This window comes from Anguilla rostrata, chromosome 15 (genome assembly GCF_018555375.3).
Source record: "Anguilla rostrata isolate EN2019 chromosome 15, ASM1855537v3, whole genome shotgun sequence".
NCBI classification, from domain to species: Eukaryota; Metazoa; Chordata; class Actinopteri; order Anguilliformes; family Anguillidae; genus Anguilla; species Anguilla rostrata.
Window position 1 is genome coordinate 23,181,653 of NC_057947.1, and position 21,781 is coordinate 23,203,433.

The following is a 21,781-nucleotide window of genomic DNA, read 5'->3' on the forward strand; positions in this document are numbered from 1 at the left end:
TGAGCAGACTGTTTAGGGGGCTGTTTCTTTAGCATTGTGAATAGTAAGCCGACTGTTTAAGGTGCTGTTTCTTTAGCATTGTGAATAGTGAGCAGACTGATTAGGGGGCTGTTTCTTTAGCATTGTGAATAGTAAGCAGACTTGGTTGAAAGAGCACTTCTGCAGCAGCACACTCACATGCGTAGCAGGCCCTTATAAAATGGCCGTGTGAAGAAGGCGTCCAGCAGGTACTGGTGGATCAGTGCCAAACCCAGGATACGGCCACTGAACCGAAACCTTGGGAACAGCAGGACACAGGAACGGCAGGTCAAGACACAAGGCCTGTCTGGTCACATACACATTAGCTAACACTTCCCTCCCATCCAAAAACACAATTACAGTCAACCTGCAGCTCCACATAGATACAGTTAATAAATAAGCCGATTAACACTACCCTCCGTAACCGCTACGCAGTAACTACAGGCAACGTCAAATCAGTGAGAAAAGACATACTTAATAAAGTGACACATTAAACCCTTGAAACCCACTCAGATGTGGACTCCCAAGTAGCTTAACAGAAGAAATTTGTGTTATCTGAGCACGTACATTTTTTCATGAATGCATATTTACCATGTCAAAAATGAATTATGGATATTTAGCCATGAAGAGCATAAAAATGAACTCACATTGTAACGGCAGTATAGCCACGTCTTTCATTGCAGTCTCCAATTTTAATCTGGAAGTAGTATTATTTTCTTCTCTGATATGACTGACTTGAAAACCATCTGAGACAGAATCCCTAACCCAATCTCATATCTATCTTATTATCAAACCATTGTTATTGTGAACCATTCTGTCCTTGGAAGAAAACTGCAAGAATTCTGCAGCCCTTTAATTTGCAGACCTGCTGCTTTGAGCTTTCCTAAGATCTTTGAGGCTTTGTGAATGACTCTGGGACACTGTTGGCACAAGATTTATTTAAATTTCCCGCACTTATAATAAAGTGGCATTTTAACACAGAGAACGTTAAATGAAAGTTTGGTCATTTGAAATGAAGAATAGATGAAGCCATGTCCTCCGTCTGCGGCCCGATGACTCACCACTCGTGATGGTTGTCCACGAAGGCGGACATGGGGCTGATCTGCACGGTGTAGGTGTCATTGGCCGAATACTCAAACAAGCCGTAGTACGGGTTAAAGAGCTCCCGCGAGACCAGGAAGAAGAACTCCCGAGAGGGGCCACTGTAATCCAGCCTGTCTCACACGCACACACACACACACACACACACACGTACACGTACGTACACACACGTACACACACACACACGTATGCGCACACACACACACACACACACACACGTACGCACACACACACACACACACACACACACACACACACACACACACGTACGCACACACACACACACACACACACACACACACACACACACACGTACGTACACACACACACACACACACACACACGTACCCACACGCACACACACACACACACACACACGTACACACACACACACACACACACACACGTACGCAGGCACACGCACGTATGCGTACACACACACACACACACACACACACGTATGCGCACACACACACACACACACATACACACACACACACACACACGTACGCACACACACACAAACATATGCACACACAACACATACACACGTACGCACACACACGTATGCACACACACACATACATAAACATACGCACACACACACACACACACAAATACACACACACATTCATGCGCACACACAGTATAAGATGTTTAACTTTTAGGACAGCATATCATCAAGGCCTTACATGAGGTTGGCCCCTGCATACCTCTATCCACTACAGTTAATACTGATACCCCATTAATACCTGACTAATACAACATAATATCCCATAATATCCCACTAATGGCCAACAACCCCAAAATTCTGCTCCACTCTCGTATCCTTACACATATAGTTACAAACCTCAAATTATGCACTTTGAAAGAGGCTGGATTAGTCAAACAGTCTTAATAATAAAAGAGCAGCCAATTGGAGAGTTCAGCTCCAATGAAGACTGCACAATGGAGAGAGCCACTCATCCTTACCCACAAAGCAGATATACAGACCCACCCACCCCAAAGCCCATCCTCACCCTCCCCCACAAAGACCACATTGACACCCACCCCTCCTCCCCCACAAAGGTGACGTAGAGCTTGCTCCGCTGCAGGTCCTTGCGGGAGTAGCACATGATCTGGTTGAAGGCGTCCTCCAGGAGGTGGTCCCTGCGAATGATCAGCCTGGAGCAACGCAAGAGAGGAACCGCGCTGATCAGGAAAAAGACACCGCCAGTCAGGTACGGTGTACTCAGTGCTGTATATAGCAGCAGTGGAAAGAAGACATACAGTCAACGTGATACATGGATGATGGGGGAGGGTTGGAGGGCAGAGCTAATCAAAGTACAGCAGGTTTCAGAAGTTAATTATGGGTGACACTCATCAGTCATTTTCTCTTACAGCTGTGCCTCGATTGTCACCTGCGGCTTGATTTATTTCCAACCTGCAATAGTGACATCACCCCAGCTTGCACACTCTGGCCTACAGTTGTGGCTGGACATTTATTTGCCTTTATAATGCTGGCTAGACAGCCACACCTATGCCTTCACAGTCACAGTCACTGTGCGGTCCAGAGTGGTTACTCACTTGAGCTTGCCTGGGCCCTGACCATATCCCTTGGTCTCCAGTTTGCGGTAGAAGTTGCGGAGTTTGGCCTCGAAGTCTCGTTTGTAGGGGGCGGGTGCACGGGCGTTGGCTCTCTGGGTACCTGGAAGACAAAAGGAGTCTGAGGCCCCTGGGATCCCCAGGGTGGAAATGAGGTCTTACTCTACAACACCGTTTTCACTGACTTTGGACCAGGCAACTGTGTAAACATGTGTGGCTGTAGCAGCAAAACATTAAAAGCAAGAGATTGTGCAAAATTCCACAGAATATCCAAGGATAAGTCCAGGGGGAGGGATTTGACATTTTGGTAATATTTCTGGAAAAACATCATATGTTTCTATGAAGTATGAAGCTGAAGAGCAGCCCCATATCTGACACTTGACAATAATATTGAGGAAGACCTGCATTCATTAAGCATTTGCCCTTACCTTTCAGTTAGAAATAAAAGCTTTATTTTCTTCACAGACCCTGTTTGGCGAGTTAATGTGCATGACTGATTATCGTACCACACTGTGATAAAAAAACACAGGTCTAGCACCTGAATTTGATATGCAAAGCCATGGGCAAAGGTAGCGCCGAAGATTAGCGCCTCCCGTCGCTTTGTTGTGCAATATTGTCGTGCCGACTGTTCCTCTGCTAACAGTTGTGCAAAGTAATGAAAGGTTACAGATGCAAACAGCCGATCAAAGAGCAAGGCCAATTACAGAGCACAGAGGTGCGGGCAGAGCCATTTCCCCTGGAGTAACAGGGAAAGGGAGAAACAAGGTTCGCTTTGTGTGGAGTGCCATTATGACAAAACTAGCAATTACAAGTAGGAGCACAGCCATGACTGTCTCCAGCCACGTGCTTCTGAAAGAGAGAAAGAGGAGGGGAAGGAGAGAGAAAAAGGGAGAGGGAGCAGAGGACAGTATGCAAGAGACAGTATTCTATACTAAAATATAACCGAATAAATGATAACTTATTACAAATTATAACTTATCAATTTGCATAAATATATTTACGTGTTTGTTCTAACTGTGCTCATTGTGGCTGACAAAGGGAGGCATGTGTCTTGTCTCTGTGTCTTGTTATGTTGTGTTTTAAAATGCTTTGGAAACTGTTTATTGGCATGCCAACTTCAACGCTCACTGAATAGACCTAAATTAAATTTGGAGTGACAGAAGCAGAGAGAGGGATTGAGAGAGAAAAGCAGGGCTGACATAAAGTGATTGGCTGGCTGGAGGGAAAGGGGAAGAGGAGAGAAGAAGCTAAAAGCTGCAGCAGAGAGAGCGAGGTAGAGTTAGCTCACCAGGGGAGTTCTGTGGAGATGACACGGGGGATCCACGGGGAGACTGAGAGTAGCTGGGGTGCAGTAAGGCGTGGGGTGGCACATATGACATCACTTCCTCTTCAAACAAGCTGCAGGGGACACAGGGAGAGAGAGGGGGGGAGAGAAAGAGAGAGAGACAGAGAAAAAGAGACAGATTGAGAGAAATGCAAGATTGCAGAGAGCTGTAGTGGTCACTCACATACACAGATAAGTGCACACAAACACACACACAGACAAATACACATACTCACACACACACACATTCATACACATACACATACGCACACACACAGGTAAAACACAAGAGCACCTGAGTAAGATGACCAGGTCTGCATCACTGGAGAGACGAGCCAGGCCAGATACTCCCTCACTGCGGATGAACTGCACCTTCTCCCTGCACACAGTACAGTAATAAACACTGTCATCCCTAATACACACACACAGGTGCACGTTCGTGCATGCGCATGCACACACACACACACACACACACTCACTCACACACACACACGCACACACACACACACACACACGCACACACACACACACACACACACACACACAAACACAGCACCCATTAACACAGACCTGAGCGAGTGGTTCCGGATCAGCTCTGGCTGCCTCTCCTGGAGGATCTCAAAGATGTTAGGTTGCCGTAGAAACGCCACTATCTTGTCATTATAGGCTGTGAGAGAGGCATGGTAGGCAGAGAGGGCCGTGAGTCACATGACACATGCAGGATCAACGTCACAAAGTGGGAATCAGGGTCACAGATACAGTATTACTAGATCAGTTAAAAATGATGTCAGCGTAAAATTATGCAAAATGAGGTCCTGAATGGAAAATTCAAAGGGACAGATTAGACGACTTGCTTTAATAAAAACTGCTTCTAACGCAGTGAGGAAATCTGAATTTGAATGAATGCCTGACTGGCTGGTGTCCAGGCCAGCAGGGCTGCCAAGCTTTGCAACAGCCTTCTCTATGCAAGAAGCCGATACTTTCTTGGTCTTTAAATCAAGACTCATAAGTTACCTTTATAGCCACCAAATTCAATACCCATATAACCCAAGTATCTACCCTATTTGTCATGTTTTCTTAAACTACAGCTTGAAAACTACTGTAGTATTCACCAGCAGGCTGACTGTGAAGAACTGTGACAGCTGTTTGACCATTGGCGCTACACAAAAAAAGATAAATTGATTGACTGATTGATCGTGGGGCATGTGGGCACTCACCCACGGGCACCAGGTCCTGGCACTGGCTGCGGCTGACGGTGCTGAAGGTGCTGGAGGGGCGGGGGATTACCGGGGGGGCAGAGTGGCGAGGGTCATCACCCACCTGGAGAACACAGGGAGGTGTGGCATTGACTCACTGTCTACTGTCTGTCCTGCCCTGTCTGTCTGTCTGTCTGTTTGTCTAACTACTTTCTGTCTCCTGTCCCTTTCCTGTCTGACCTGTATCTACCTGAGGACTTTCTGACCTGAGCCTGACCCATTTCTTTATACCTCCCTGACCCCTGCCTCTCTAATCTATTTTAATCTATCAGTTCATCTATTCCATAATATTTCTTGACTGCCAAAAGAATGTGCACAATGTGCACAAACTAGGCAGCTGTTTAATAGGTGACTTAGTTGATGCGCCAGTCTTAACGACTACTTGTATTTTTATTTATTTTTATTTTTCCATAGATTGCGTTGTTGCCGTTCTCGTTGTTAGTGTTAATCAGTTTAACCACCAGGGTCCAAGTTGAACTATGCGGTTGTTCCCTGTACTTGGACCGGTACTTCTCTCTAGGGGTTTCGTCATACTTGTTCCTGGTTATGGTTATACACTTTGTTGTACGTCGCTCTGGATAAGAGCGTCTGCCAAATGCCTGTAATGTAATGTAATGTAATGTAACAATCCAGTCTTGTGTGACAGCAAATTCAGCAAATAACATCTGAGTTTATGTAAGTGGAAGGAGCTGTAATTTGACTGAGTTGTGTCAGCCGAAGAAGTTCAGAATGAGAGGGAGTGGAGTGAGAGTATGGCTGGGCAGGCCTGTGCTGCAGGGTGGCGGAGCGAGAGTATGAATGTGTGGACGGACAGTATGAGTGGGCGGAGTTAAGTGTGTGAGAGGGTGGGGATAGAGTACGAGAGGGCAGAGTCAGAGTGCAGCAGAGTTGGAGTGTGAGAGGGCGGAGTTAGAGTGTGAGAAGGCGGAGTTAGAGTACGAGAGGGCGGAGTTAGAGTGCAGCATAGTTGGAGTGTGAGAGGGTGGAGTTAGAGTATGAGAAGGCGGAGTTAAAGTGTGAGAAGGCGGAGTTAGAGTGTGAGAAGGCGGAGTTAGAGTGCGAGAGGGTGGAGTTAGAGTGCGAGAGGGCGGAGTTAGAGTGCGAGAGGGCGGAGTTACAGTGTGAGAGGGCGGAGTTAGAGTGTGAGAGGGCGGGTCTGTGCTGTAGGGGCAGGGCGGGCGGTGCTCACCAGGCGCCGGGTGCTCACCTCCCCGGCGCTATGGCTGCGCTGGCGGGTCAGGTGCTGCCGGTGCGCCAGCAGGCTGCTGGGCCGCGCGCTCTGCAGCGGGAGCCGCGGGTCGATGAACGTCGTGGACCGACAGTTGTGGTCAACGAAGAACGGCTGTGTGGAGAGACAGACGGACAGACGTACAGACAGACAGAGAGGGTCAGAAGGGTCCCAACACTAACAGAAATGTGGTGAGGCTTCCATGAGCTGGGAACAAAAGGATCATAGAATATTTTAAAAAGTAACATTTCTGTCTGGGGACACGACTCTGTTCTTCACAGTATTGTTCATCTATTTCCTTGGCATTTATCTGTTTCCTCTGCTAAATCTGCGTTATTGCACCAAAATTTACATAAGCACTGCATGTGAACTATACTCTATTTTATTTTCGGGCCCCCTGTAGCAAATATTAACAATAATAGAGTTTGAATTCTGAACGTGAATTTTAAGTGGCAACATAAAAAATAGCCCTGGGAAACACACTAAGGAAAGTGGCAAAAAAGAATTACAGAGAGAGAGAGAGAGAGAAAGAGAAACAGAGGGACAAACATAGACACACTGACAGAGAAAGAGGGTAGGGGGCGGGGTTGGGGGGTCGAGGGGCGGAGGGCAGATGCGCAGGTGACCCCTGACCTTGCCGGTGTGGTCGTGCTTCATCTCCCAGCCACGCGGCAGCTCCAGCTGCTTGTTGGAGAACATGTTGAGGAAGGTGACCAGGTCGCGGTTGTGCTGGTAGCGCTCGAAGTGGTGCGTGTCGCGCCGCACCTTGCTGACCATGTGCTTCAGGCAGGTGTTGCTTGTAAACATGCGGTAGGCACTCTGCACACGAGACACATCACAACAGCATCACACCTCAGGACCAGAGACCACTCTGCACATTTACAACATCACTACTGTAACAGCAGAGAAGACAGCAGTGATGACAGTGATGGTGATGATGGCGATGATGAGATGGCAGTGATGATGACGATGGTGACGGTGATAATGGCCATAATGATGAACGTACCAGTGGTGAAGAGCTTGCAGTGATGATGATGATGATGATGAAGATGAAGTAAATGGTGGTAATGAGATGACAGTGACAGTAATGCGAGGGATGATTTCGGTGGTGATGATGATGGTGTTGGTGTGTGTGTGAGGAAGACTCACAGGGTTGGAATGCAGTACGGTGAAGAAGTCAGGGCTGGTGAGGAACTTGGCGCTCGGAGACTGCAGCAGGAGGCTGAGGCGGGACCGGGAGCTGGAGCCGCCAACCGCCCCATCCCTCCGGTACTCTGCAACAGGTCACACTGTGAGTGCACCTGCGTTCCCATACAGGCCCATTCTCTGAAACGCACCCACACTGTGAACACACCCACGCTCTGATACATACCCACACTGTGAACACACCCACGCTCTGATACATACCCACACTGTGAACGCACCCACGCTCTGATACATACCCACACTGTGAACGCACCCACGCTCTGATACATATCCACACTGTGAACACACTCACGCTCTGATACATACCCACACTGTGAACGCACCCACGCTCTGATACATACCCACACTGTGAACACACCCACACTCTGATACATACCCACACTGTGAACACACCCACGCTCAGTGTATCTAATGCTACAGTATATTTAAATATGTCTGATTGACTGACTGTTGTATCAGGACAAAGGCCAGACATCCTTAGAGCATTAGTGAATCAGTATGGTCCTCCTGCCTGTATGTTGCGTGTGTGTGTGTGTGTGTGTGTGTTCACATGCACAGCAAGTGAGCGTGTAGTTCCATATTCCCAGCATGCACTGTGAAAGCATACCAGGGATGGTGTGATGCATCAAGTCAGGCTCCTCAGGGGGAATCTCAACCTGCTCCTCTGACCTCTCACTGGTCATCGTTCTGCGGATGCTCTGATACCTAAGATACCCAGAGAGAGAGATAATACTACTGTTATACCAATTGTTTGTATGTTTCCTGTTTGCTTTGGCAATATGTACTGGGATATAAATATATTTGGCAATATGTACATGCCAATAAAGCACACTGAATTGAATTGAATTGAATTGAATTCCGAGAGAGAGACAGAAAGCAAGGGTAGAAAAGAGATAGAATACAAGGGAGTGAGGGAGCAATGGGAAACACCCAGTAGCGTTGTTAGATTCACAACAGCCAATCAATTAATCTCTGTTAGATTCACTACAGCTAATCAATTAATTTGAGTCCATATGTCCATATGTCTCACATAGCCAATTAGTGATTCTTGTTTAATTTATTCTGAGCCCTAGCCTGTTTGGCGAGACAGACAAGGTGATATTAACAAACTAATAATATCACCTTGAGAGTTCTGTGAGACAATATGTACTGAAAAACAAAATTTACAAGTCAAAAAATAGAATTAATATCCAATAAAAATATTACTATGCAAAATACATATTTGTAATAATTATAAAATGCTACTTATGAAGCTCTCTTTATATAGCCAATGTTCTACATGGTACAAGGTACATAAAACTAACCAAAGAACCACAACCACAATCACGAAGGCTACAAACAGCATCACAGACACGCTACAACCAAAAACAGAAACAACATTCATACTGTACCTGACAGGAACCTTACTAAGTCAGTACCATAGAAGAAAGTTAAAGCTGTGCGTAAACTCAGGTATCTATGATTCTGTAATGAGATTTAAAGGTGAGCTCTGACCTGCGGTTGAGCTGCTCCATCTGCTGAATGGAGTTGGAGCGCTGCAGGACCTGGGGGGCGGGCGGAGCGGTGGGCCTCTGCCAGGTGGTGGTCCGGTTCACGTGGTCCACGTAGAAAATACGCCCGTGGCTGTCGATCCGTGCCTCCCAGTCTAGGAGGAAGCACCCAAACACCCTCTGTTACAGCACGGCCTCTCTGGCAGGCAGAACTGGTCTACTGCGCCTCCTCTTTAATACACAGAGCTGCTCAACTGCGCCTCCTCTCTAATACACAGAACTGTTCTACTGCGCCTCCTCTCTAATACACAGAGCTGCTCAACTGCGCCTCCTCTCTAATACACAGAGCTGCTCAACTGCGCCTCCTCTCTAATACACAGAACTGGTCTACTGAGCCTCCTCTCTAATACACAGAGCTGCTCAACTGCCCCTCCTCTCTAATACACAGAACAGTTCTACTGCGCCTCCTCTCTAATACACAGAGCTGTTCTACTGCGCCTCCTCTCTAATACACAGAGCTGTTCAACTGCGCCTCCTATAATACACAGAGCTGTTCAACTGCGCCTCCTCTCTAATACACAGAACTGTTCTACTGCGCCTCCTCTCTAATACACAGAGCTGTTCAACTGCGCCTCCTATAATACACAGAGCTGTTCAACTGCGCCTCCTCTCTAATACACAGAGCTGTTCTACTGCGCCTCCTCTCTAATACACAGAGCTGCTCTACTGCGCCTCCTCTCTAATACACAGAGCTGTTCAACTGCGCCTCCTCTCTAATACACAGAGCTGTTCTACTGCGCCTCCTCTCTAATACACAGAGCTGTTCTACTGCGCCTCCTCTAATACACAGAGCTGTTCAACTGCGCCTCCTCTCTAATACACAGAACTGTTCTACTGCGCCTCCTCTCTAATACACAGAACAGTTCTACTGCGCCTCCTCTCTAATACACAGAGCTGTTCAACTGCGCCTCCTCTCTAATACACAGAACAGTTCTACTGCGCCTCCTCTCTAATACACAGAGCTGCTCAACTGTGCCTCCTCTCTAATACACAGAACTGTTCTACTGCGCCTCCTCTCTAATACACAGAGCTGTTCAACTGCGCCTCCTCTCTAATACACAGAACTGTTCTACTGCGCCTCCTCTCTAATACACAGAGCTGTTCTACTGCGCCTCCTCTAATACACAGAGCTGTTCAACTGCGCCTCCTCTCTAATACACAGAACAGTTCTACTGCGCCTCCTCTCTAATACACAGAGCTGTTCTATTGCACTCCTCTCTGAGACACAGAGCTGCTGAACTGCGCCTCCTCTCTAATACACAGAGCTGTTCTACTGCGCCTCCTCTCTAATACACAGAGCTGCTCAACTGCGCCTCCTCTCTAATACACAGAGCTGTTCTACTGCGCCTCCTCTAATACACAGAGCTGTTCAACTGCGCCTCCTCTCTAATACACAGAACTGTTCTACTGCGCCTCCTCTCTAATACACAGAACAGTTCTACTGCGCCTCCTCTCTAATACACAGAGCTGCTCAACTGCGCCTCCTCTCTAATACACAGAACTGTTCTACTGCGCCTCCTCTCTAATACACAGAGCTGATCTCCAGCAACTCCTGTGACACAGACCTGGGAAAGAAAGAACCTCCTCTCGGATATACAGTACTGTTACCCGCAAATAAATTTGTAATCATAGTAAATATTACCAAAGCATACAGCAACAAACTGTATCCTTTACTCACACCCTCTCCCTCTCTCTCTCCCTCTCACATGCACACACACGCACACACACACACGCACGCACGCACACACGCACACACGCACACACGCACACACACACAGACTCACTAGGAGGCAGAGGTTCATCCACTCTCTGGTAGCGGCCGATGTCGTGTCTCACGGAGGGGAGGGAGCGCATGGGCTGGTGGCCATTCACCTGCGCACCTGCAGTTGCGCAGACAGAGAGGGACAGCAGCTGCACCATCTCGCATGACCTTGCACATGGATTAAAACCAGCAACCGCTCACTCTGTCCCAACCCAATCACTGCGCGTGTGATACCGGCTCACATACAGCCACAGACCCACATTTTGCTCGTCGGTGTTTGAGGCCACTCTGTAAACACCATCCAGGGGATTTAAAGCATCTCTAATCTCTATGTGATTTTTTTATCATTTCAATAAGTCAATCCTGCCCATATGGACCACGGGCAAGCGAGGTCACAAGAGAAAAGTCTATTTGATGAGGGATTTGACTTTTTTTTTTTTTTTTTTTAAGAGACACAGAGCAAAAGGGAGCTCCAGTGATGATGATAGGCTGAATCTCCTCACTGTGATTTGCAGCATGCTGTGGCAAAAGGTGCAGTTTGGTGAGTTAAGTCACGGTTTGTTGAGTGTTGACCTCATCACAGATGAGGGAAAAGAAAGCCGCCAGCTCTCACCTGACTCTCCGTCTGTCTCAGTGGCACTGTGCCCTCCCGAGTCCACTGACCCTCCTGTTGCCAACGTGCCCGCCTCTTCCTCTTGGGACACGCCCCCAGATGCCTGCAGGCTCCGCCTCCTCTGCCATATCTCCTCCCCCTCCTCTTCTCCATTGACTAAGCCTGCTTCCCCCGTCACCTCAACCCCGCAGGCCCCGCCCCCCTCATCTGCCACATCACCTGTGGTGGGCGTGGTCTTGGCAATGACCCCTCCTCCTGGGTCTGTGGATGCCATTGCCCCCCCTTCGTCTTCCTCCTGCAAAGACAAAGACACAGCATGACACCAAGCTGTATGGAAAGTGTAAGGGTTCAGTCCTCACTGTTCTACAGCTGGTATATGGCTATGCTGACACTTCTTTGGTGGAAGCAAAGTGCATTTAAAATACTCTCCTGGGTCCCGTATCAATCCAGCAGGTAAATATGCATGTCACAGACACAGTTGTAAGTCTATAACCTAGATGCTGCAGTTTCAAGCCTAGGATTTATCATTATGCAACTATCACAAGACGCAAAATAGGAGAGCCAGAGATCCTACATAAACAGACAGCTCTGTAATCCATCTGAACGTCACCTTTGTGGGGGACAGTGGGTGGCGCCCGCTCCTCGAAGGACAGCTGGGGGGCCCCTGAGACGCCTCGCTTGCCTGTCCCGGGTCAGACTCCTGGCCCTCTTCCGCCCCCTCCTGGACTGTAGCGAGATGGCCAGGGGCGGCGGCTTCTGGCTCAGTAGGCCCTCCCTCTGTCTCAGGCCCCTCCCCTTTCTGCAGCTCCGCCTCCTGCTGCTCGTCCTCTGAAAGGTAGAAGACGTCCGAGGGCCCCTCAGCAGCAGCGGAGGCAGCCCCGTTGAGCACTGGCAGCCCCGCCTCCTCTGCGGCGGCGCCATCGCGCCCCGCCCCCTCCTCGTCCTCGTCCGAGTCGATGTGCAGCATGGCGCTGAGCCGCGTGTCCGTGGGGAAGCTGGACCGCAGCTTGGGCGAGGCCGCCCCCAGGGGCCGCTCCCCAGGGCCCTTGGGGGCCTCGATGGCGTCCAGGTAGTCGTTGAGCGACACCTGCCTCAGCGTGTGGTGGCTGGGGACCCCTCCCTCGGCCCCGCCCCCCTCCGCCCCGCCCCCATCCTCATCCTCTCGCCCTTCGGCTCCGCCCTCCCCGTTCCGCGCACCGTCGCCCGGAAAGGAATCCGCCGAGCCTGTGGGAGAGGGGCCCCGGCCGGCCCCGGGGGGAGGGTGGGGCAGGTCTTCGTCGTCTGAGGGGCTCCCGGGGTCTCCGTTCATGGCCGCCGCCCCCAGGAGCGAGCCCATGGTGTCCGGGGATGCCTCTGAGAGAGGGGGAGGAGGGGCCCCGAGAGGTTATAATTAACACTTATTTACATTTAACCTTCACTTCATTAGCAAACTCTGTTATCCAGAGCAACATACAACATTCCATAAAATGATAATATATACACAACTATACAATTCACAGTGGTGTCACAACCAAAATACTTTTTCATCAGTTAGAAAAGGAACTGGATAAAAAGCCGACTAATCCATTAACACTGAGCCCGAAAGATACAAAGACACACACACATACACACACACACGCACGGACGCACGCTCTCTCACACACACACACACACACAGACACGCACGCACGGACACACGCTCACACATACACACACACACACACATGCAGATCATCCTTCCAACACTCACGCCCTAGACTCCTAAAACATACCTCCTTTCCATTAACCTCGGCGGCCCTCCCCGCCCCCAGCCCACGGGTCTGCCTCCTTACCTTCGTGTCCTGTGGAGGTGATCTCCACGCGGAACTGCAGCTGGCCGCTCACATGCTCAGTGGGCAAACGGCGACACAGGGTGTAGCTCAGCGGCTGGTCCCTGTCAGGAGACGCACAGGAGTGTGTTTACAGGGGTGTGTCGGGGCTGTCAAACTTTTTTGGGGGATTCTTTTCCATAAAATCAAGTAAAATTTACAAAAACAGAACAGAAATGCTTTGTAGCCCTACTCAGAAAGCCAGTTGGCAGTTTCACAAAATAAATGGTCCTGAGGGCACATGCTTTTATTTTGGACCAGTGGCATAATGAATTTTTTCCTAATTTGGCAGACAGATTAAATCACATTGGCTTGGGACTTTGGCTCGGAAACACTGGTGTGCAGGTGTGTTTGTGTGTGTGCGTGCGTGAGAGAGTGTGAGTGTGAGTGTGAGTGTGAGTGCGAGTGTGAGTGTGAGAGTGAGAGTGAGAGAAAAAAAGAGACAGAGAGAGAGAGAGAGAGAGAGAGAGTGAGGGAAACAGAGTGTGCGTATGAACTGCAGTGCGTGCATCAGCAGCGTGTGACACAGGTCTGGTTTCAGGGCACTCACCCAGCCGCATGCCTCTCCAGCAACCTCTGCACTGGGATGGTCAGCTGACCCAGGAAGCGCTTGATGATTGGCCGGCTCTTGGCAAACTTGTCCTTCACCTCAATCTCCAAGACGTCTGTTACCAGAGCCACAAAGGTGTACTTCTGTGGAGAGAGTAATAAAGGGTGTCAGTGCGCTCTTGTGTTGATGACTATGTCTGTATACATGTGTGACTTTACATTTTTTGGTATGTGTGAGACAGCGAATGTGTGCCTTTATGAGTGTGTACGTGTGCACTTGTGAGTGTCTGTGTGTACATGTTAAGCTTATTTATACTTGTTCTTTAAGGCTAAAATAAAGTGGTCTTGTGCTAGGGTCTCAATTTCAGCTTCTGAACTTCTCAACCTGAGTCTACGGAGGAGGTTGCTGGTTCAGTTCCCAAGTATGGCACTTCCATTGCTCTCTTGTTTCAGGCACTTACCCAAAGTGGCTTCACTAAGTGTCCAGCCGAATAAATGGATATGGTGAAACTGCAGACTGTGCAGGTCACACTGGGTGAGGCTGAACGGATGGCGTGATGTAATGTATGTGAATGTATGCCTGACTGAGTGTGTGCGCGCGTGTGTGTGTGTGTGTGTGCTGGGCGTACCTCTCCGTGCCAGACGGGGTTGGTGGTGTTGGCGATGATGGACGCTCGTCTCTCCTGGCCATGATGAGCGAAGGTGGGGAAGCTGCTCTTCTTGCCGGGCTGGATGGACATCTTCAAGTAGGGGTCAGGGTTGAAGAACATGCCCTTTTTCAGACCCAGAGCACGGATATCTACACAGACAGACATGGCTCTCAGAGAAAGGGCATCTACACACACACACATACGTTGTGGGGAAAGAATATCTAAACACACACACACACACACACACACACTGTGGTGAAAGAATACCCACACACACACACACACGCTTTTGACAAAAAGCCAATCTATAGCGGTCTGCACAGATTTCGACCCAAGCTCACTTGGTTCAGTGCTGGCAAACTGCAGTGCAGTAACCAACTCTGTCCAGCTGGGGTCACTGACAGTCATCATGTGAGCTGTCCAAGCCAATCAGACAGAAAAGAGCTTGCTGTTTTTTAGATGGCATGTCCTTCACTGAACTCTGTGTCTAGCAGTTTAAAGAAATTTAACAGAAGAGTAGATGAGCTTTGTACTCCGTATCAGGCACCTGTATTTACAGTAGCATCCAGAGCCCCATGGACTGATTGATGGTGTAATCTGCAATGTGCAATGACACATTGTGGACAGACAGGGGCAGCAGAGATCATTAAAACAGGGTCAAGATTAAGACCAAATACAGATTAAAGCAAGGGGCCCTAATCTTGTACAGCATAGAACTGACCTCCATTCACACAGACACACACATGCGGGCAGGCACAGGCAAGCACGCACGCACACACACAAACACACACACATGGTTACATATGCACACACACACACACACGCAGCGCCCACACACACACATACACACACAGATACTCCAAGATATTCCATGGAAGCTCTCTCCCAGCATCACCTGACAAAGTAAAACTGACGAGTTTGCGACAGTGCTCCATCACTGACTGGCCTTGTGCTTGGCCTTCATCTCCAGCCTGAAAGAGAGAAAGAAACACAGTGCTACTCACAAACTGAGGTGTAATACTCACTCACCTACACACACCAACACAAACACAGCACAGCTCACAAACTGTGCTGCACCACTCTCTCAGCTACACACAGTAACACAAACACAGCACTGCTCACAAACTGTGCTGCACCACTCTCTCAGGTACACACAGTAACACAAACACAGCACTGCTCACAAACTGTGCTGCACCACTCTCTCAGGTACACACAGTAACACAAACACAGCACTGCTCACAAACTGTGCTGTAATACTCATTCAGTTACACACAGCAACACAAACACAGCACTGCTCACAAACTGTGCTGTAATACTCATTCAGTTACACACAGCAACACAAACACAGCACTGCTCACAAACTGTGCTGCACCACTCTCTCAGCTACATACAGCAACACAAACACAGCACTGCTCACAAACTGTGCTGCACCACTCTCTCAGTACACACAACACAAACACAGCACTGCTCAGAAACTGTGCTGTCATACTCATCTCAGTTACACACAGAACACAAACACAGCACTGCTCAAAACTGTGCTGTAATACTCATTCAGTTACACACAGCAACACAAACACAGCACTGCTCACAAACTGTGCTGCACCACTCTCTCAGCTACATACAGCAACACAAACACAGCACTGCTCACAAACTGTGCTGCACCACTCTCTCAGCTACATACAGCAACACAAACACAGCACTGCTCACAAACTGTGCTGCACCACTCTCTCAGGTACACACAGTAACACAAACACAGCACTGCTCAAAAACTGTGCTGTAATACTCATTCAGTTACACACAGCAACACAAACACAGCACTGCTCAAAAACTGTGCTGTAATACTCATTCAGTTACACACAGCAACACAAACACAGCACTGCTCACAAACTGTGCTGCACCACTCTCTCAGGTACACACAGTAACACAAACACAGCACTGCTCACAAACTGTGCTGCACCACTCTCTCAGGTACACACAGTAACACAAACACAGCACTGCTCACAAACTGTGCTGCACCACTCTCTCAGGTACACACAGTAACACAAACACAGCACTGCTCACAAACTGTGCTGCACCACTCTCTCAGGTACACACAGTAACACAAACACAGCACTGCTCACAAACTGTGCTGCACCACTCTCTCAGGTACACACAGTAACACAAACACAGCACTGCTCACAAACTGTGCTGCACCACTCTCTCAGGTACACACAGTAACACAAACACAGCACTGCTCACAAACTGTGCTGCACCACTCTCTCAGGTACACACAGTAACACAGGTGCATTTAATCCCATGCACCATTAAGGCCGCTGCATCAGGAAGACAGCGCTGCTCGCAAATTGTACTGTGCTACTCGGCTGCACACAGAAAACAAACGCATTACTGCTGACACACACCCTAAAACACACAGCAACACACGGCAAGTATGTTAATGTTCACATACTGAAACACCTACTGAACTATCCACAGCAATGCATAGTAGCTGTTATGTAATCGGGCTTGCAACCAGAATGTTGCTGGTTTAATTCCCAGATGAAGTACTGTGGCTCTATCCTTAAGGGCACTTAATCTGAATTGCTTCACAAAAACACAGCTGGTGCTATAAATGGTTAACATGCAAAATCGAAGTACTAAGATGAGGGAATCAGTCCATCAAATGACCGAAGAAACATAATAAATAACAGTCAGTTTTTTTTAATGGTTCTTCCATCGCCCCAGCAAAACATCACAGAAGGTCAGCTCCATCTTGACCGAGTGACTGGGACCTTGTTAACCGAGTCTTGGACTTGAGTCGCAGCACCGAAAGATTGTGAAGCAGGAGGCTCACAAGTCAATGGAGGTCAACATTTGGATCGTCACCAGGGGCCACCACCCGTAATCTGCAGTGGCTGACGCTCATAAAGCTTTGTATTTCCGCCAGGTATCCTGATTTGGGAGTGATTAGCTCTCAATTTTTAACGTCAAATTAATTTGCGGCAGCTGGCCACAGATGCTGCCGGGCAGTTACAGTAAGTACCCTGCTGAGGGAGGGGGAGGGGGATGTAGATAAGGAGAAGCCGCATGTACAGGGGCCACAAATGTAGACAGAAAGTGACAAACAGGAAGCGGAAATGTACACAGGCAGTGACGCTGCCCTTAACTGCGCCGAGATGATTCAGGTGATTTCCTGGTAGGTTTACTAATACCGGCTGTGATGTATCCTCACACTGGTGCCAAACTAAAAAAAAAAGCAGCTACGTGTGCTCAAAAGGCTAGCCTACTCCCGGTATAGCATAGATATGTCACCCTGTTTCCTTGCTTCCTAGCGTGCCTTTCTAAAAATACACACACACACACACACACGCCCAGGACTCACCAGGACGCCCGGGTTCTTGACGGTGATGCAGGGTGTTGTGGCCCTTAGGGCCCCACTCACTCCATGGTAGTACTTAAAGCAGATCTTCGTTTCAGCTATAGGGAGAACGCAGGAAGTCAGGCAGGAAGTGCCCCCAGATGACCCAGGGAATGACAAAACATTGCACAGTCACCCTCTTTACCCCACTCTACCCTCATTTCCTCGAAAAACGCTCCCACATCTCAGCCCCACCAATCCCCTTATCTCCTGTTCTCACCTCCACTGTTAGCCTTATACCCCCTCCCCACCCCCTCTCCCCATCGCCTCTCCCCATATTTCTACCTACTCTCCCCATATCCCCACCCCCTCTTCCCATATCTCTACCCCTTCTCCCCATATACCCACCTGCTCTCATAATATCTCTACCCCCTCTATCCATAGCCCTACCCCCTCTCCCCATATACCCACCCCATCTCCCCAAAACTCTGTCTCTACATATCTCTGCCCTACATCTCCCCAGGAACTACATATCTCGGCCCCCTATTTCCCATAACCCCGCCTTTTCTCTCCCCACATCTCCACCCTCCTCCCCCACATATTTACTCTACCTCCTACCACACATCCCCTCCTTCCCCCACCCTCCCCCACACAGCCAGCTCCGCCCCAGGGCGTCTGCACTCACGCTCCATGAAGTAGGGCCCGGGTTCGAGCCTCCATACGATTTGGCCCCTCTGTGTCCCGTTCACCCCGCGATTCTTAGAGTCCCACACATTGGCAGGACAGTTCTCATCTGGGAAGGCGAACAGACCATCAGAGAGTGTACTGCACACACAGCAATGCCTACAGCGTGTGAGTACGAGTGAGAAACTGTGCGATTGTGTGAGCCATAGCATGCATAAGTTCGTCTCAGTGCTTGTGAGAGTAAGAGTGCACATGCATGATCAAATATGTGTGTGTGTGTGTATGAGAGTGTGTGTTTATTGTCTTTATCACAGAGGTCATGTGATGGCTATGAGAGAGGTGCAGGTGATAGAGATCTGACGCATCTGCTGTTGCTGGTGGCACACTCATAGGTTCAGGAAATCCTGCCCCCCCCAGCTGACATCACACATGACATCACAAGGCCCCCACAACCCTCCCTTTTCCAGAATTCTCGGTAGCCTAACAGGAAGTTCCTTCGCCCACCACCACCTCACAGATCAGATACGGTCCTTCTGCAGCTTCAAACAGCAGCCTAAAATATCCCGTCCCCCACCCCCCGCAGGATGTTTGGAGGCCTCCCCCTCGCCACACGCCCCAACGCTCCACCACTCTGACCCCGTCCTGACTCACTCTGGCGGGATGTCCCGGCCACGAGGCTGATGCTGAGGCTCAGGGGACGCTGATGTCATGCTTCCCACACTCCCACCCCCCCCCCCCCCCCACCCGACCCCCCTCTCTGCTGAGTCACGCACAGCTGTCCCTCCACTTCAGCTCTATTTCCCACAATGCATCATGCCCCACCCCCCCACTCAGCCCTGCAACTCAATCATCCCCCTGCCTTGTCTCTCTCTCTCTCTCTCTCTCTCTCTCCTGTGACCACTTACCTTCAGCTCGGATAGAAACGGCACACTTTTCAGCTTGGGCCAGTTATGAACAACCCAGACAGCGAAAGTATGCTGCAAGGTGCTTGTGAAAGAACGCAAACGTTGCAAGTCAGAGAGGTCTAAAACTTTGCTTATGCTTACGATCTAAACACTTGTTTGATTACGCCATTCTTAATTTTTATACTATTTTGAATAATTAGCATAATAGCAAATCATGTGAAAAATCAGTCACTGCATTAAAAATATACATTTCTGCACGCAATCAATGGCACTTGGGTGTCCAATTAAATAGATCTTTATGTTAAGTCACAAACCAATTCAAGTGTTTGTACATGATATTCAAATGAGCAAACAAGCAGCAAATCAATATATTCTGCCTTTGGCAAACATATGGGATACGCCGCCCAATCAATGTGGCAACATGATTTCACAGTTAGTTTAGATGGTGAGAGCAACAAACCTTTCCTTTATGAGCAACTGAATGCACTATAACACAAAAATGTTCTAATCTCACAAAAGCTATACTGAAATTAATTTAATTCAAAAATTCAGTTATACAAATATCTCCTATATAGACTATTTTGGTAACCTGCATGAATAAATTCAACCATTTTAGTTATTCATAAATATATATACACTACATAGCCAAAAGTATGTGGACACCCAAACATCACACCAATATGTGGTTGTTGTACATCTCATTCCAAAACCATAGGCATGAATATAGAGTTGTTCCCCTCTTTGCTGCTATAGCAGCCTCCACTCTTCTGGTAAGGTTTTCCACTAGATTTTGGAACATGGCTGTGGGGATTCACTTGCATTCAGCCACAAAAGCATTAGTGAGGTCAGGCACTGATGTTGGGCGTTAGGCCTGGCTCGCAGGCCCCATTCCAATTGATCCCAAAGGTGTTGGATGGGGTTGAGGTCAGGGCTCTGTGCAGGCCAGTCAAGTTCGGCAAACCATTTCTTTATGGACCCAAACTGTTGCCACAAAGTTGGAAGTACACAGTTCTCTAGAATGTCATTGTATGCTGATTTCCCTTCGATGGAACTAAGGGGCCTACCCCAAACCATTAAGAACAGCCCCAGACCATCATTCCTCCTCCACAAACTTCAGCATTCGGGCAGGACAGACAGTTTATATGCGTAATGCGCTTCAGCACTCGCCCACCAGTGCCATGGCTTAGGCCAATCCTTCATGAATGAATGTGTGCAGGGGCACCATGGGAGCTATTAAGCCAGTAGATTGGGTAAATTGGTTTTAAACTGTGCCCAGCCCGAATTGATTCAATCATTAACAGATGACAAAGAGCAGACACAATTCCCCAATGTTAAAGGAGAACTCCTGCCAAAAATCATTATGTAATATGTTGGTCCTCAAGAGAACATGTCTATTTCGTTCCAAATGGTCGCATATAATACTTTAACCAACAACCAAAAAAAGACATTTACTGAACCCCAACCATTTCACTCAGGTGTAACTCCTCCCCTTTTCCTCAGTGTAGAAAATGGATGTAGACGATCCAAAGAAGTCAATTCAGCTGAAACTAAAACAAGGATTCAACCGTTATGCTACCATTATTACACAATACACAGTATCCTCAAATTCAGAAACGCTTCAGTTCGTTTAAACAGTAATAAGTTCTACTCCATCGAGAGAGAGAGAGAGAGAGAGAGAGAGAGAGAGAATATACTCCGATATGCTGGAAAGAAACCTTCCAGAATCCTCCCAAACTTCTGAACACCCAAACTCAACAAAACACAACAAAATAATTATAAGGGAGTTACTATGGCAACAGTTCATGTCCCCTCCCCAACTCCTCCCTTTCACTCACCTGCCCATCACCCCCTGTTGGGGAAGGGTGCGTCCATACGCACAGCTGGGGACTGGGATGGGGACGGGGATGGGGACGGGGCATGCGGGAAAGGGGACACGGGATGGGGGACGGGGGACGAATGGGTTACCCCAGGGTGTATCCAGTGTCCCAGCCCAGCACAGGAGTAGCCTGTGGTCGGAGTTACACATCGAACCCCAGAGCTCTGGGACTCAGCCCTAGTGGCAGTAATGAAGTCCTGATGCTCTGCAAATCAATGCAGATGGGGCACTGAGCCTGAATGCCTCTCTCTCTCCAAAAAAATCACTCCCCTCCAAATTTCCACCTGGCAGCAG

At 48.7% G+C, this 21,781-nt stretch overlaps 1 protein-coding gene across 2 annotated transcripts in view; it reads right to left on the bottom strand.

Moving 5' to 3' along the window:
- Positions 1-21,781, bottom strand: part of hecw2a (HECT, C2 and WW domain containing E3 ubiquitin protein ligase 2a) — a 36,269-nt gene that overhangs the window by 8,667 nt on the left and 5,821 nt on the right. Inside the window, exons 2-23 of one of the 2 annotated variants that reach the window (XM_064311590.1) lie at positions 18,708-18,815; positions 18,047-18,141; positions 15,584-15,659; positions 14,668-14,837; positions 14,040-14,182; positions 13,454-13,554; positions 12,253-12,995; positions 11,643-11,937; positions 11,052-11,147; positions 9,212-9,362; positions 8,325-8,422; positions 7,661-7,785; positions 7,145-7,330; positions 6,473-6,625; positions 5,245-5,347; positions 4,598-4,694; positions 4,323-4,406; positions 3,992-4,101; positions 2,686-2,806; positions 2,170-2,283; positions 1,080-1,232; positions 178-276 (exon numbers count right to left, since the gene is read on the bottom strand). In XM_064311590.1, the coding sequence (XP_064167660.1) occupies positions 178-276; positions 1,080-1,232; positions 2,170-2,283; positions 2,686-2,806; positions 3,992-4,101; positions 4,323-4,406; positions 4,598-4,694; positions 5,245-5,347; positions 6,473-6,625; positions 7,145-7,330; positions 7,661-7,785; positions 8,325-8,422; positions 9,212-9,362; positions 11,052-11,147; positions 11,643-11,937; positions 12,253-12,995; positions 13,454-13,554; positions 14,040-14,182; positions 14,668-14,837; positions 15,584-15,659; positions 18,047-18,141; positions 18,708-18,815 (3,421 nt within the window). The remainder of the gene's footprint in view (positions 1-177; positions 277-1,079; positions 1,233-2,169; positions 2,284-2,685; positions 2,807-3,991; positions 4,102-4,322; positions 4,407-4,597; positions 4,695-5,244; positions 5,348-6,472; positions 6,626-7,144; positions 7,331-7,660; positions 7,786-8,324; positions 8,423-9,211; positions 9,363-11,051; positions 11,148-11,642; positions 11,938-12,252; positions 12,996-13,453; positions 13,555-14,039; positions 14,183-14,667; positions 14,838-15,583; positions 15,660-18,046; positions 18,142-18,707; positions 18,816-21,781) is intronic. The other variant, XM_064311589.1, reaches the window with a different exon arrangement.